General features: G+C 53.4%; 1 protein-coding gene across 1 annotated transcript in view; it reads right to left on the bottom strand.

Annotated features, from left to right (window-relative positions):
• RANGAP1 (Ran GTPase activating protein 1) overlaps positions 1-14169 on the bottom strand; it is a 31288-nt gene extending 17119 nt beyond the window's left edge. Inside the window, exons 1-4 of the mRNA XM_059401928.1 lie at positions 13916-14169; positions 10631-10780; positions 5867-5994; positions 2329-2388 (exon numbers count right to left, since the gene is read on the bottom strand). Of these exons, the coding sequence (XP_059257911.1) occupies positions 2329-2388; positions 5867-5994; positions 10631-10742 (300 nt within the window). The 5' untranslated portion in view covers positions 10743-10780; positions 13916-14169. The remainder of the gene's footprint in view (positions 1-2328; positions 2389-5866; positions 5995-10630; positions 10781-13915) is intronic.
• Between the last annotated feature and the right edge of the window lie 1165 nt (positions 14170-15334).

Below are 15334 nucleotides of genomic sequence, written 5' to 3'. Positions count from 1 at the left end.
CTAGCAGAGGCGGCGCTTGAGCTCAGGCTGAATGAGAGTCAGTCAACCGGGCATGAGATTCCAGCCAACGGTGCAAACGTGAACAGAGAGACATAAGCGTGAGGCAGCCCACTGCGTGTCTGGAGACAAGCAGTGGCCTCCCCAAGAGGCTGATGCTGGAAGGAAGAGAGGAACCACATGAGGCTAGAGTCCTGGATGTCAGGCCAAGGACGGTGAACCTGAGCCTGAGAGCTCTGAGGGCTTTGATGTGGGGAGGAGGGCTACCGAAGACACATCCCCCAAACCTGAGGGCACACTGGAGGCCGAGAGCCCGCCCAGGAGTGGGAGGCAGTGATCCAGGCAGCAGAGGAGGGAGCTGGCTGGCCAGGGTTGTGGGGGACAGAAGAGAGGAAACAGCCTCAGGTCGGTTCTAGGTCCCACAGAGGGAAGGAGGCCTGCACCTCAGGGCACGTGCAGCAAGAAGACAGGCCCCGCTGATGCCCCCAGGGTTCCTGGTGGTGAGTGCGCAGATGGCTGCTTATCTCCAAGCCGCAGCCCAAGACCAACATGGCAGGATGCTATGCTCTCCTGGCAACCTGCTGGGCGGGGGATACCTACAGTTCCCCACGAGAGACAGGTGAGGACAGGTGGCCCTGGGCGTGCATCCTACACGGGATTCCCAGTGGACAGAGTCAGGGAGCAGAGACACTCTTCCTGCCTCAGCCACAAACAAGAAAGCAGGGGTACTTTCCAGTACCCTCTCCACTACGGCCTTAGCAACGGAGGGCCATTCTCTGGCCGCCCCTATGCACAGAAAGCCCAGCCCCTGTCACCTGGCCCCACTGGCCGCCTGCCCTCCAGCTGCCAGAGCTGCGGAAGCCTCTCTGTTTGCCCTACCTTCCCTGCGGCTCCGGCCCTTCTCTGACCCCAAATTCTCTTTCCCCCTTTCTAAGATTCACTCTGGTCATCGGTAATACGGAGGTAAGAATACCTCCCTCAGGGCACCTCAGTCGCCAAGCATCTGCCTTCAGTTCAGGTCATGATCCCAGGGTCCTGGGATCGAGCCCCGCATCGGGATCCCTGCTCTGCAGGGAGCCTGCTTCTCCCTCTCTCATTCCCCCTGCTTGTGTTCCCTCCTTATCTCTCTGTCAAATAAAATCTTAAAACAAAAACAAACAAACAAAAAAAAACCCTCTCTCAAAGATGGAAAAATTTAAATGTTAAAAATCAGGTAAAACGATGCGTGTGGGGCCCACAGTTCCTGTCTCCCAAGTGCATCTTCTTCACCCCGTCTTCTAACTTTAAATCCTTCTTATAAACCCCCAAATCCTCCCCTCACCTGTTCTTGGTCACCCTTTGAGGCCGGTAACTAATGGAACCGGCTCCCAAAGGGCTTCCTCAATCCCCCAACAGAGGAGCCCTCCCTCTGGGGTCCCCATTTAGGGCACCTATCACTCCCTGAATGACCCTTAATTGTTCACTGGACTGAGGTGCATCATCATCATCATCATCATTATACTAACTATTAGCTTATTAATACATTACTCATTCAGTCATTCAAATGGAAGCTCTATGTCCAAGGTGGGGCTTGAACTTGACCTGAAGATGGAGCCATTTGCTCTACCGTTGGAATCAGCCAGGTGCCCCCAGGCTAAGGTGATTTAGAAACGAAGGGAGTCCCTGGGCACCTCGGGAACCACAGTGCTGGCTAGAGGCATGGAGGTCTAAGAAGGCAGGCCCAGCACAACCAGGGTGAGAGACCTAGTAACAGACATTCATACCAATAATTGGCCAAGAACCTCACCCTGAAGGCTGGGCCCCGTGTTACTGAAAGGCTATCTATCACCTGCCTCTCTCCTTGAGCTCCAGGCCAGCCACAATCTGCTCAGTGACGCCCCCTCCTGACCCACCCACCCAACCCCAGGCTGGGAACCGGACCCAAGCCAAGCTGAGTCCCAGGAATGGGGAAATGGAAAGCAGAGTGGATGGAAGCCGCCCGCTGTGAGAAGCGAAGGAACGAGCAGTGCAAAGGTAAGAGACAGAAGAGTGGAGGGAGTGAGAGTCACAGTGGAGTCAAGCCACAAAGCTCGGGAATGAACCCCAGGACCCCGGGGCTCTGCTGCACTGCCTGTGACTGGGCCTCGCGTCCCCAGAGGACTGGCCCCTAACCTCTGGCTCTGTCACGGCCTGGACATCCACCTGTCAGGACACGGGCAGACGCTGCACTTGCCAGGCTTCCATTCAGCGTCTCAGTCCCCCACGGTGTGAACAAGGTGTGAAAACAGACCTGGGAGGTATCAAAGGGGTCACGGTGCCCAGAGGAGGGGAATGGCGGCCCAGTGCACCTACCAGAGCTGGTGGGATCTCGGACCGCAGCCTCCCGGTGAACATGTCGCTCCAGTGGCATCGCTTTGGAAGGAGAAGGAAGAGAGGAGTCAGTGGAGGCTCGCAGAGGTGGCCTGCAGGCGACGCCGTACCCACGCGGCCACGGGCTGCTGAGCCTGACAATACTTCTGAAGCTGGGTTTCCTCAGCAAAAGGCTGGTCCAGCTCTGGCTGAAGCTGGGGGCACCTGGAGGCCCCAAAGGCCACACAGGGCTCAACAGAAGTGTGGGGAAAACCCTGATCTGCCCAACCCTCTCATTTTCCAGGAGGGAAACCAGGCTGAGAAGGAAGAGACTGGCCCCAGGCCCCAAGCAGGCCAGGGGCAGGGCCAGGGCCAATATGCCAGACTCCATTTCTAAAACCAGTTTCCCATACACTGGGCCCAAGCGACACGGGACAGGATTTGAGTGGCAGAAGTGGTAAGCAAGCAATACAAGGAACCAGCAGCGAGGAAGTTACTCGTTTTTCAAGGCTTTTTTAAAGTAATCTCTCTGCCCAACATGGGGTTCACACTCATGATCCTGAGATCAAGAGTCTCCTGCTCGGGGCACCTGGGTGGCTCAGAGGGTTAAAGCCTCTGCCTTTGGCTCGGGTCATGATGTGGAGGTCCTGAGATGGAGCCCCACATCGGGCTCTCTGCTTAGCAGGGAGCCTGCTTCCTCCTCCCTTCTCTCTCTGCCTGCCTATGCCTACTTGTGATCTCTGCCTGTCAAAAAATAAGTAAAGTCTTAAAAAAAAAAAAAAAAAAGTCTCCTGCTCTACTGCCTGAGCCAGCTAGGAGCCCCCCAAGACTCTTTCCAGCCCTCCTGATTACCTCCAGAGGGCGGTCTTGCTTTGGGGCTAGTGGATCTTGCCTACCTCTCCACTTCTGGCTCGAGTGCCTTTTTTTGTTTCTTTGTTTTGTTTTGTTTTAAAGATTTTATTTATTTGACAGAGAGAGACAGCCAGAGAGGGAACACAAGCAGGGGGAGTGGCGGGGGTAAAGTAGGCTCCCCAACAAGCATAAAAACCTAGGCAGAGCTCGATCCCAGCACCCTGGGATCATGACCTGAGCCAAAGGCAGATGCTCAACAACTGAGCCACGCAGGCGCCCCTTGTCTGCGTTTTGAACAAAGCGTGAGCAGGCCTCATGCCCATAAGGTTTAGGTGACAACCTTTAGGTGACAAGAATTTAATAATGCTACTTTGTTACTTTTATGGTAAAGAATACCATCTTCCATTTACAGAAGGGATCAGGTTTGCTTTTGAATTACATCAAAGTGAGCTGATTTAAAGAAAGTATTGGGTAAGGCCACAAAGGTGGTGGCCCTATGGCTAGACTGTGAGATGACGCAGGTCAGCGGAATTTGGTCTCTAAGTACCCAGCCCTACCCTCCAATTGTGGCAACTCCAGCCTCTCCTGGGAATCTCGGAATAATGGAAGCCAGAGAAAGCAACTTTCCCCTGAAAATCCGGTCCTTGGAATGTATAAACTAAATCCAACCTTCAGTACCAGGCAAACCGATTTCTGTAGAATTCTCGAGGCCTCCAGTAAAGCAAATCACCAACACACATGGAGACTTAGGGGACAGTCTACATGGGTCTGCTCAGTCAGATACACCAGCATGCAGGTGCTCAGGGCCAGGACAGGCAGCCAGAGCCTGAGCACTGGAACCCCGAACAACTGGCCTCTCACCCAGAAGCTTCCCCAACCCGGCTCTGATGGGCCAACGGTCTGCATGGGGCTTGGGGGCACAAGGATGAGGTTCCAATTCTGACCTAACCTGACTCCAGGCCTGCCACTCCCCACTCCCCATCTTGGACCCCCAGGATCCCATCTCTGCAATACAGCATTTGGCCCCAACAGTCTCTAAATGAGAGTGGTTACTGCAGAGCGATGAGGCTGGGCTGTCATCTGGGCCCAGTCCCAGCCCCTCCTGACCCGTGTGGCTGTGGACCTCACCTCTCCCATCCGTCAAGACCTAGCTTGCGCCTGTGTTCCAACAGGAGACGGAGCATCTTCTCGTGCCCCAGCACCCTGGCGAGCATTACTGGGGTCAAGGGTAGCTCCCACCTGCCCCGGCCCTGACCCAGCGGGGGCAGGGTGACTCAAGGCCCTGGGCCTGCACGAGGTGACACAAAATGCATGTGTCACAAGCCTGCATTTGCTCACCACAGCAACCTCACAGGGAAGAAAATGGCTTCATCAAGGAGCCCAGACTCAGAGCAGAACTTGGTGCAAGGCCACAGAACACAAGGTGGCGGTACCGGGGCTTGAACCCAGACCCTCCGATGACAAACGCCAGCTCCAGCCTGGAGCCACATCTCCTCCGTTCCTGCCCTTCACTGGCCAGTGCGGAGGGTCTTTATTCCTAGGAAGATGTCCCCGTGTCTGCTCAGGGAAACGACAGGCCGTGGGCAGAAGAGAAGACGCACCACTGCCCTAGCTACTAAGCTAGGACCATGATCCTCCTGAGAAAACGAATGGTAAGGGCCGCCGCACGAGCCAGCTCCAGGGCCGCACTGGGCAGATCCACGCCACATACCCTCGCCCTGCACCCCTTCCCTTCAGCCGCTGCAGCGGGGCCAGGAAAGAGCAGCAGACTCCGGAGTGTGCCACGCGGCTTACTGACCAGTACAAGGATCTTGGGCTGTTTACTCAGCTCCCCCGAGCCTCCGTTCCCCTGACTTACTTACAAACATACCCAGTCTTTCTCATCTGTGGTGCCCCAAGGACTGAGGACACGTGTCCTGCGTGCACTGAGCACCATCTGCAGCCAGAAAAGGGGGTCCCCCGCCCATACCTCTGCACGCCAGGATTCCCGGGAGCGGAGAGCACACAGGGACTCCCCCATGACATTTGAAACACCTGAAACCCCAACTCTTCTCACTGAGCATCTCGAGGGACTGCTGTTTAGTGGGACCCCCTTTAGGAATGGAACAGAAGGATCCCTGTGCCGGCCAAAGGGGAGCACCACTTGGGTCTAACCTTTAAGAAAGAACCCGCCGTTGAGCATGAGGAGCACAGCACCTTCCCAACCACCCCAGCCCCAGCCGCTGAGCGGAGGCCTGGCCACTTCGGCCCAACACGTGACTCTTCTATAGGCAGTTTGCTCTGGAGCTCCCGGCTAGGAAAACTCAGTGCTTGCCAGAAAGGCCCCATTGTCCAAGGCACTGGCGGCCCAAATCTGGGCCCTTCCCTCCTCACAGATGCCAAATCTGCAGTGCTAGCTGCAGGCTCGCCCTGTCTGGTTCTGCTTCTTCCCCATTCATCTTTCACGCGTGTTACCCGAGGAACCTCTGACGCTCCTGTCTGTCACCGGGGGATCCGAATGGACGCATCACACAGGGAGAGGGCCCCTGGCCAGGACTGTGCTCTGGGAAGGCCAGAGCAAGGAGAGCTGTTTATAGTGACCACCAACAAGGCAGGACCTAGGAGGGTCTGGACATAGGCAGGGGCTGTGGTGGCGTGAGTGGAAGCTTGGCCCCAACCATTCTGGGCCTGCTCACCATGCGGACCTCACCTTCAACTCTGACTTCTTCTCCAAGGCCTTGGCGATGACCCTGGCCGCCTCCACGCCCACCGTGTTGCCCTCCAGGCGCAGAGCCTCTAAACCATCAAAGTCTTCAATCTCTTTAATCACGTCTTTGGCTGTGAAGGACCAAAGAACAGAAACTGAGATTTTGGGATTCACGAACAACTGAGGCAGAACAGACTCCGGCCACGACCTCTTCACTCACAATTCCAACAGCAGTAATAGGCCTGCCGTGTGCCGGGTCCTGGCTTACAAAGGAGAACCAGGCAGGCTCGCGGTCCAGCAGGGGACGTGACTAAAAAGAAAATTCCTCTGTACGGAGTACTCAAACAGGCTGGGGTGGAAGGCTTGGAAGCCAAAGGAAGAAAGAAGCTGGCTGCATGGGCCGAAGAAGGGGCTTGGGGCACCCTATGGTGGCGTGGGCAGAGCCTTCCTGCACAGGGAGTGCACGAGGCCAAGCAGGGAAACAGCATCCAGGTGAGACTCCAGCAGGTACAGTAACAGAAAGGCTCTCAGTGTTAGATGATTCATGTGTGGGGCGTTCACTACTGTATCGTTTTTGTTATGATGAAAAGGTTAATTCACCAGAGTAAATTACACAGTTTTACTGACGTCATTATGAATGGTGCCACAGGTGTTTGCCCGACTTGGAAAATATTCATGTCACAGTGTCAAGTGAGAAATGAAGTTTTCCATGGGTGTTTGGTCTGATCACACTTTCAAAATGTTATACCTATTAAAAAACATAAATAAAAATAAAAAAAAATGCTATATATTCTACCTTACACATGTACATACACGTGCACGCGCACACACACACATCCCACAAGCTCTAAAAGGATAGAAACCCAATGTTAAAACAGTTTTATCTCTAGATGCTGCAATTATGGCTGTGTCTGTGCTTTTTCATGAACTGCTCAATTTATTCTTAACATCAGGTTATAAAGCAGCTTTTAAAGTATCTTTAATTAGGGCGCCTGGGTGGCACAGTTGTTGGGCATCTGTCTTCAGCTCAGGTCATAATCCCGGGGTACTGGGATCGAGCCCCGCATCTGGCTCCCTGCGCAGCAGTGAGCCTGCTTCTCCCTCTCCCACTCCCCCTGCTTATGTTCCCTCTCATGCTGTCTGTCAAACACACGAACAAAACCTTAAAAAAAAAAAAAAAAAGTATCTCTAATTATGATCCAAATTGTGAAAGAAAGAAAGAGAGAAAAAAAAGAAGGAACTCAGCTATGGTTAGAAAAAAGCTAGGAAAAAAAAGCTAGGAAAAAAACGCACCAAAATTAAAAGTAGTTGTATCCTGGGGTGTGAGATAATGAAGGTAAGGGTTTTTTGCCTTCTTTCAATCTTTCTATATTCTATAATGAGCACGTATTAATTTTAAAACCGAAACGAGAACACACAAGATGCATGAGACAAAACCCATCTAGCCTGGCTGGCACAAGACAGAGTGGGGTAAGGTGGTGGGGAAGAGATGGAGATGTGCACAGGAGAGAAAAGTTGGACTTGACCCTTTAGGTGACAAAGGCCACAGAGAGGGTTTCAGAAAGGTGGTGATTTGCAACCTGTAAGGAGCTCGCAGACAAGCTGTCCCGGTGGGGCCTGCGCACACGCCTCCCTCCCCAGGCTGAGGCCGCCAGCAGCCAGCAGCACACCTCCCCAGGAAGCGCTGCTATACATCCCAGGCAGGTCAGATCCTGCTTGGCAGGTTTCACAGCCCTGGTCTCCCCCGCAGACACTGCCGGCTACCATTTTACACTCTCCGGAGTGATGACTTATCATTACATGGAGACTGGGTTCATAAGCCCCTCCTCACTGGGCCATGAGCTCCAGCTCATGAAAGCAGGGACTTTGCCTCCACTCACTGCCGTGCCCCGCAGAGAGGAATGCTCAGCCTCCTCCCCCACACCGTCTAGTCACTGCTCCGTCTATTTCACAACGGAGTACGCGGAGACACAGAGAGCACGTACACGCCTACTGAGGTTACACAGCCAGAAGGTGGTGACCAGCACTCATTTTCCTTTTCTCATTTCACAACCAGAAGGCTGGACAGGTATGAGCCTCCCACTTTCTAGAAGGGGAAGCTGAGGTTTAAAGGAATGAAGCATCTCTGCCCAGAAATTCAGGAAAAGGGTAGAACTACGTTTCAGACTGGTCTTCTGAAACTCTACCCATGTGCTCCTCTCCAAATCCTTGCTTTGGCACACAACCATGGACTTTATGCAGCGCTCCCCCCAACCGCACCCCCTCAATCCCTCCCCTGCGCCGGGTCCCCAGGTGCTCAGGTGTCCTCTGTAGCTGGCACGAGGGCTGAAATCATGTCTCAGCCCCTCGAACCACTTGCTCTCAAACGGAGCCCCCCCAACAGCCGGAGACCAGCCAGCCAAACAAGGAGGGGGGACAGCTGCTCACGGGGACGTCTGGGCAGTCCTGAAGCGCCAGGCAGCAGAGATGCCAGGGCCCCGAGGGAAGACTTCTACTGTACGAGTAATGCTAGCATGGAGGGTTCAGCCCTGGGGAGAGTGACAGGTACAACTCGATCTGGAAGAAAAAGCATCAACACGGGACGAGAAGGAACGGGAAGGCGGAGGTCACCACTGGCTGGCCTCTCTCACTTGTTTTCAATACAAATGGGGTTCTTTTTTTTTTTTTCTCCTTATTTGACAGAAAAAGAGAGACAGCGAGAGAGGGAACACAAACAGGGGGAGTGCAAGAGAGAGAAGCAGGCTCCCCACCAAGCAGGAAGCCTGATGTGGGGCTCGATCCCAAGACCCCAGGATCATGACCTGAGCCGAAGGCGGACGCTTCATGATGAGCCCCCCACGTGCCCAGGTGTGGGACTCAAACAGCGGCCAGGGCTGCGCTGTCCAGACCAGCGGTCAGGAGGCCGGGCGGCAGAGCCTGCTCTCAGCCTCCACAGCCTCACACAGTGACAGGTTCCAGGTGTTCACCACGTAGCCAAGGAGAAGCAGAAAGACCTTTCTTTGGTCCTTAAATGACTTACTGGGGAGAGAAAAGAGCCTTGTTCTCATCATCAGTTTCGCGGCTTCCTCACACAGGCCTGTGCCCTCTCCTGACTGGGCCGGCTCACTCACAGCCAAGACGGAGGCCCTTTCTGGAACCAGGACTCAGCCGCCGGGCTCCCGCACACAGTATCCAAGGGCCTCTGCACTGGACTCCCTCTGGCATCCTGATTTCTTCTGTCCCAAGCCCACCCTGTGTGTCTCAGCTCCCGTGCCGCACTCCCGTGGTTCTCCGGCCTCTAGTGCCCTTTCCCCTCTTAAGAACAGTCCACACCCGACCTCATCCACGGAGACTTCCAGGGCCCTCTGAAACCAGACATGAGCCCTCTCCCTCGCCGAGCTTCCCACAGCTTTCTGTTCACGTCACTCAGAATAGCCTTCACCCTCGGCCGCACCCTGGCAGCTCTCTGAGCCCGTCCCTCCCTACTCCCGGGCAGAAGCTCCTCAGAGGCTGGGACTGTAGCTGGGCATCCCTGGTGACCTACAAAATGGAGGCGGCAGGTCCAGCCCACGCCGGTGAAGTGGTGATCTGCCCGGATTTTAAGGCTAGACAGGCTTGAACTCAAATCCCAGCTCCACCACTTCTACCTGAGCCCTTAGGCAAGTCCTATCTCTCACTTCCCTGGGCTTTCATTTTCCAACCTACAAACTGGGGATGAAACTCACCTCAAGGACGTTTAGGAAAATAAAACGAGATTCCATCTGCATGGCACTTGAGCCTGCCGACTCGGCATTCACCGAGTGGCATTTCATAGCAAATTCGTGTTTCCTGAACTGAGTTGAATGTCCACTGAGAAACACAGGAACAGAAATTCAGCTAGACCTCTGTTAAAATCCTGGCTCTGCTATGTACCAGCTGTATGACCTTGGGCAAGTTAGGTCTTCCTAATTGTTTTTCCTTCTTTATAAAATGGTAACATTTCCACCTCCCTCCCCCAAGGATGGTGCATGATCAAAAGTGACAAGAGCTCGGGGGAGCTCTATAAATTTTAAGGCCTTCTAGAGATATTAAGAATGTGCATGGCCACACTCCCACCAACCCAAGGACTCAAGTGGCTTCCGAGCCAGTGCAGGGCAACAAGCCTGCCTACACTCCCTGACAACCAGGCAAGCCCAGACCAGTTTCCCTGGTTGGACTCGAACCTCAAGAGGCCTCGCAGGTACTGACATAGGCGCCTTCACTTCCAAACGCCAGCGGATTCCGGGTTGAGGAGTGTTAGCCAGGCTCTGGCTAGGGATGAAAAGGCAGGGCCTGTGTTCTTGTTCCTAATTCCCTCCAGTCCTCATTCCTCTACACAGACAAGAACATCCATCCCTCTCCCAAGGGCATTCAGGTACCTGGACCAGACCTCCAAGAGGGCCCTACCTCTGGGGAGGACAACCAGTACTCCCAGCCCGGGGACCATGGTGGCAAAGGTCTGAAGACATCAGGGGCGATATCCTGAGGCTGTCGTGGCCCCTCATCGTTTACTATCCTTTCCCACTTGCCAACCTAAGCTGTCACCAGCGAGGATGGCCTCCAAAAACACGACGACCAGCAAGGAAGCCTGTACGTGCTTGTGGACACATCATCTCTGAGCCTCACTGTTAGATAGGCCAAGCGATATCTCACAGAGCTACTAGAACAAACAATGTGATAATGTAGCTAAATAAGCCTGAGCACAAGTAGAGTAAGTAGTCGTTAGCACACTCCCTTTACTCCCCTGGGCCAGCCCATGCGCGGACTCACCATCTTCTGCAGTGTTGAGTTTGAGGCTCTTGCCCTTGAAGCTCAGCTGTCCCCCGGCCACCTGGGTTTTGGCAAGCGTCTCTGCTAGCTTGGCAATGTCTTCAGAGGCCATGCTGGCCACGTTGCTGGGCTCCCCTGGAAATCTGCAAACTGAGCAGGACAAAGTTTCACTAAAAGAGAGGAGTCAGGGCGCCCTGGTGGCTCCGTCAAGTGTCTGCCTTCAGCTCTGGTTCCTGGGATCAAGCCCCATATCGAGTTCCCCGCTTGGCGGAAAGCCTGCTTCTCCCTCTGCACCCCACCCCCGGCTTGTGTTCCCTCTCTTACTGTGTATGTGTGTGTGTCTCTCTCTCTCTAATAAATAAATAAGTAAAATATATATTAAAAAAAGAGAGAGATAGAGAGAGAGTCTCCTGGGGCCCCCCAGCTGAGAAGGACAGGGCAGAACAGGGTTTTGAACCCCCTTCCCCCACTATGAAGATTCCAACAGCTAAACTATTGGGAGAAATGAAAATAGCATTAGGGAAAGAACAATTCTGGAAAGGTGGAGAAAGTGGCAAGAATGTAGTAAAATCACATTTTAGCCTCTGGAAAGTCACTATCTTACTTTAACTCCTCCCCTGCCCAAATGCCCCAGCTGGGACACCAAGCAGAGCCATGTGAGTTGCCCGTTTTCTGGGTCCCTTGTGAATGGCAGTTGAGTCCCTGACCAATAGCAGCAAAGAGCCCCAAGCACACACCTGCCTGATCATCTTGGCTACTCTCTGTTTGAGGGTCCCCTTCCTCAAACAGAACTAAGATGGCTATGGGATCCAGGTCATCCATCCCAGGAAATGCCCCACCACCCACGCTGGCATGTCTCTGGGCGTGGGGCACAGGGGTCAGCCCACTGCACAGCCAGTTTCAACCTTGGCCAGGAGACTGGGCAACCCATGGCAGCCAAACCTCAGGGGTTCCTAGGAGACCAGAGGTTTCTACATCACAACAGCCACCATCACAATAGATCAAGGGCAGAGTTCCTAAAGAAAGGAGCTTCCAGCCTGGCAGAACTCAGCACACTGGCAGAAAGGACCATTCCATTTTCCTAAAGAGGAAAAGGCAGGTAATCAGGGTACACCAAGGAAGATGGATATGGGGGACACAACTTGACCCATAGAGACTTCTTCTTATCCAGAACATGTTCTTTCCCAATCTATTCATCCTTAAGATACGACTGTGACGGCCCCCAATCCTCTCATTCCCCCCAGGCGTCCTCTGGGCTTCCGACAGCCAGCTTCCCACCTCCTTCTCTTTAACTTAACCCGGATCACCCTGGTTTGTCTATCTTTACCAGGAAGCATGAATTATTCTTCTGGGTAACGAGGCGTCTTTTCATATATTCAACAAACATTTATTGTGTACTACTATGTTCTATACTTGTTCCAGATACCGGAGCACAGCAGTGAATGAAAAAAAGAGTGCCTTCTTAAAATAAGTGTTCTTTCTCTCTTTTTAAAGATTTTATTTATTTATTTATTTATTTGACAGAGAGAAAGATCACAAGTAGGCAGAGAGGCAGGCAGAGAGAGGGGGATATTTACTTATTTTAAAGATTTTATTCATTTATTTGACAGACCCAACGAGAGGGAACACAAGCAGGGGGAGTGAGAGAGGGAGAAGCAGGCTTCCCACTGAGCAGGCCCATCCCAGGACTCTGGGATCATGACCTAAGCCGAAGGCAGACACCCAATGACTGAGCCATGCAGGCACCTCTTAAAATTTTATTTTTTAAGTAATCGCTATGCCCAATGTAAGGTCTAAACCCACAACACCAAGATCAAGAGTCCCAAGCTCTAACAACTGAGCCAGCCATGCACCCCTTAGAACATGTGTTCTCCACAAGATACGTAGTATCTTAAAACAATGATAAGAAGAAAAACAAATAGAGAAGACGGAAAGGAGTTTTCTGGGGGTTGCCATTTAAAACAGATTGGTTAGAGTGCCTGGTGGCTCAGTTGGTTAAGCGACCGACTATTGACCTCAGTTCAGGTCTTGATCTCAGGGTCATGAGTTCAAGCCCCATGTTGGGCTCCACAATGGGCATAGAGCCTACTTAAAAAACAAATCAGAATGGCCAAAGAAGATATTATTAGGAAAGAAACAAAGACTTGAAGGATATCAAGGTCTGGGCCAGGCAGGTATCTGAAGGAAGAGCATTCCTGCAAACCAAATAGCAAAAGCAAAGGCTCTTGGTTGGGGGGAAGAGAGGAGATTAGAGGAACTGCAAGGAGGCGGGTGATGTTGGAAGGCAGAGAGGGAAGGAGAAATAAAGCAAGAAATGAGAAGAGAGAATTAGCAAGAGGCCAGAGTCACAAAGGCCATTTAAAAAGTGTGGCTTTTACTCTGAGTGAAAAGGAGAGCCACTGGTGGGTTTTTAACAGAGAAAAGCAGGCACTGACAGACGTTTTGACAGGATCACTTAAATGCAACCTAAGGCCTGGCATCTGGAAGGTGATCCAAAAACGAAGAGATGACACTAAATAAACATGAGTCTGAAACCCCGCCATCACGTGCAGTTCTGGGTAGGCCAATTTGAGGCAAGAGAAATGGTGGTGGGGCTCCCAGGTATGCTCCTACTGGAACACAGAACTTCTCAGCTAGAAAAGGGCCTGTTCCTCAGTCCCATACGGACACAACACGCACTTTGAAGACTGCCAAAACAAAGCACAGAGAGGTGCTTGATTCGCCCTAGGTCTGCAAAGGATCAGTAAATACACAAACGGTCCTCTCCTTTTCGGGCACGAAAGTCGCAGATTTTCTCGGGTGCACATCTACCGTTTCTGCGAAGCGTCGGCAGTGACTCATGGCGATCTCAGGGGCTACGGCGCCAGCCCAGGCCCTCCGCGGGCGTGGGGCTATGGGGAGGCGGCGAAGGGAGCGACGCGCGTGTGCGGGCCTCAAATGACAGGCGGGAGGCGCGGGAGCCCCATCCGGGATCCCCGGAGGACGCGCACCGCCCCCAGTTGTCACCGACGCCAACAAGAGGCGCCACTGCTGGCAACTGCGCCAGACGCCCTCTCCAAGCCTCAGTTCCCCGATCTGGGAAAAGGGCCTGTGCCCCCCCACCAGCACCCCCTCTCTCAGCCCCTCCGCGCTTGGCCGTGGAAGCGGAGGGGATAAGGCCGCGAAGACACCCAGAAGGCGCACGGAAGCGCCACACCTTCCTCGCCCAGATGCAAGGACGCGCCGCCCCCCCCCGCCCCCATCCGAGGCAGGTGACGGAAAAAGGAAAGGGACCCCGACCCTTACCGTAAACAGGCGGCGCCGTCGCGTGGGACGACCTGAGCGCGCGCGTCCGCCCGGCGGGGGCGGGAAATGATTTAGGGTCCGGGTCAGGTCAGGTCGGGGTCGCCGCCTCCGAGCCCACGGGTCCCGATACCCGGCCCACTCTTCCGTCAGCTCTCTCGGCAGTTCTCGCCACTCCCGTCTCCGACACCACCTGCCCCCCGCACGGCGGCGGATGATGGCGGAGGAGGAGGATTTTGAAAGCCGGCAGTTTCTTTCCTTCGATTTGATTTGTTCGAGGCCCCGGCCGGGTTTCCCCTCCCCCCGCGCGCGTGGCCTATCGGGTATGGTAGTCGAGTTTTCCTGCGCGGGGGGCGGTGTCCGCGGCAGGAGTGCGCCTACGAACTACCAGTCCCGTGATGCACCGCGTCCCAGCGCGCCACCGCCCTCTCCCTCTGCGCCCTCCCTTTTCGGCTTCTGGCGCTTTCTCCAGGAGGCCACAGGGCGGCGTGTAACCTCGGGCGCCCAGAGAGACTACAATTCCCGTCAAGCCTTGCGGTCCAGGCGACTCAGCCTTTCCGGAAAGGTTCACGCTCACCTATCTTTATAGACAAAAGACTAGTAGTCCCGAAGGCGAGCTGTTGGATCTGTTCAGCAAGAAATACGCATCCGTTTCCTCAAAGGAAAGCCTCATCTTTTTAATCCCATGAAATTGAAAGGCCATTCGAAGGGTTTCACATAAATAGCCGCAAGTTGTTTGATAATTAAAAAGGGGAAATGGCTATCCTATGTTAGAGAACCTGGGACACCATCTTTTTTTTTTTTTTTTTAAAGATTTTATTTATTTATTTGACAGAGATCACAAGCAGGCAGAGAGGCAGGCAGAGAGAGAGAGGAGGAAACAGACTCCCCGCTGAGCAGAGAGCCTAATGTGGGGCTTGATCCCAGAACCCTGGGATCATGACCTGAGCCGAAGGCAGAGGCTTTAACCCACTGAGCCGCCCAGGCGCCCCCTGGGACACCATCTTAACTAAATGGTGCCCGTTAACATTAGTAACATGACAAACTGACGTTCATTGCACACCTGCTGAAGTGATGCACTGAGAAGGACGCATGGGACCGTGCAGTCAGCAATGCAGAAGATTAACCTAATCCTGAGGAAACATCTGCCAAACCCAACGGAGTTACAGTTTCTTCCGCTTCAGTTAGAATAACCGCTCTGTACTCTTGCAAGAATGTCTGTGTCATGAAAGACTAAGAAAATCTGAGGAACTGTTGCAGATTTAAGGAGACTAAAAAAGACATGACAACTAAACGCAAACAGGGGTCGTGGACTGGATCCTGGGCTGGGGAGGAAATTACTTTAAAGGCCAATATGGAGACAATTTAGCAAAACCTGACTGCATATTAGATGATAGCATTGTGTCAGTGTTCAAGTTATTG

Source organism: Mustela nigripes, chromosome 6, assembly GCF_022355385.1.
Source record: "Mustela nigripes isolate SB6536 chromosome 6, MUSNIG.SB6536, whole genome shotgun sequence".
NCBI classification, from domain to species: domain Eukaryota; kingdom Metazoa; phylum Chordata; class Mammalia; order Carnivora; family Mustelidae; genus Mustela; species Mustela nigripes.
The sequence above is the reverse complement of the archived record's forward strand: the minus strand, read 5'-3'. Positions and strand labels throughout refer to the sequence as shown.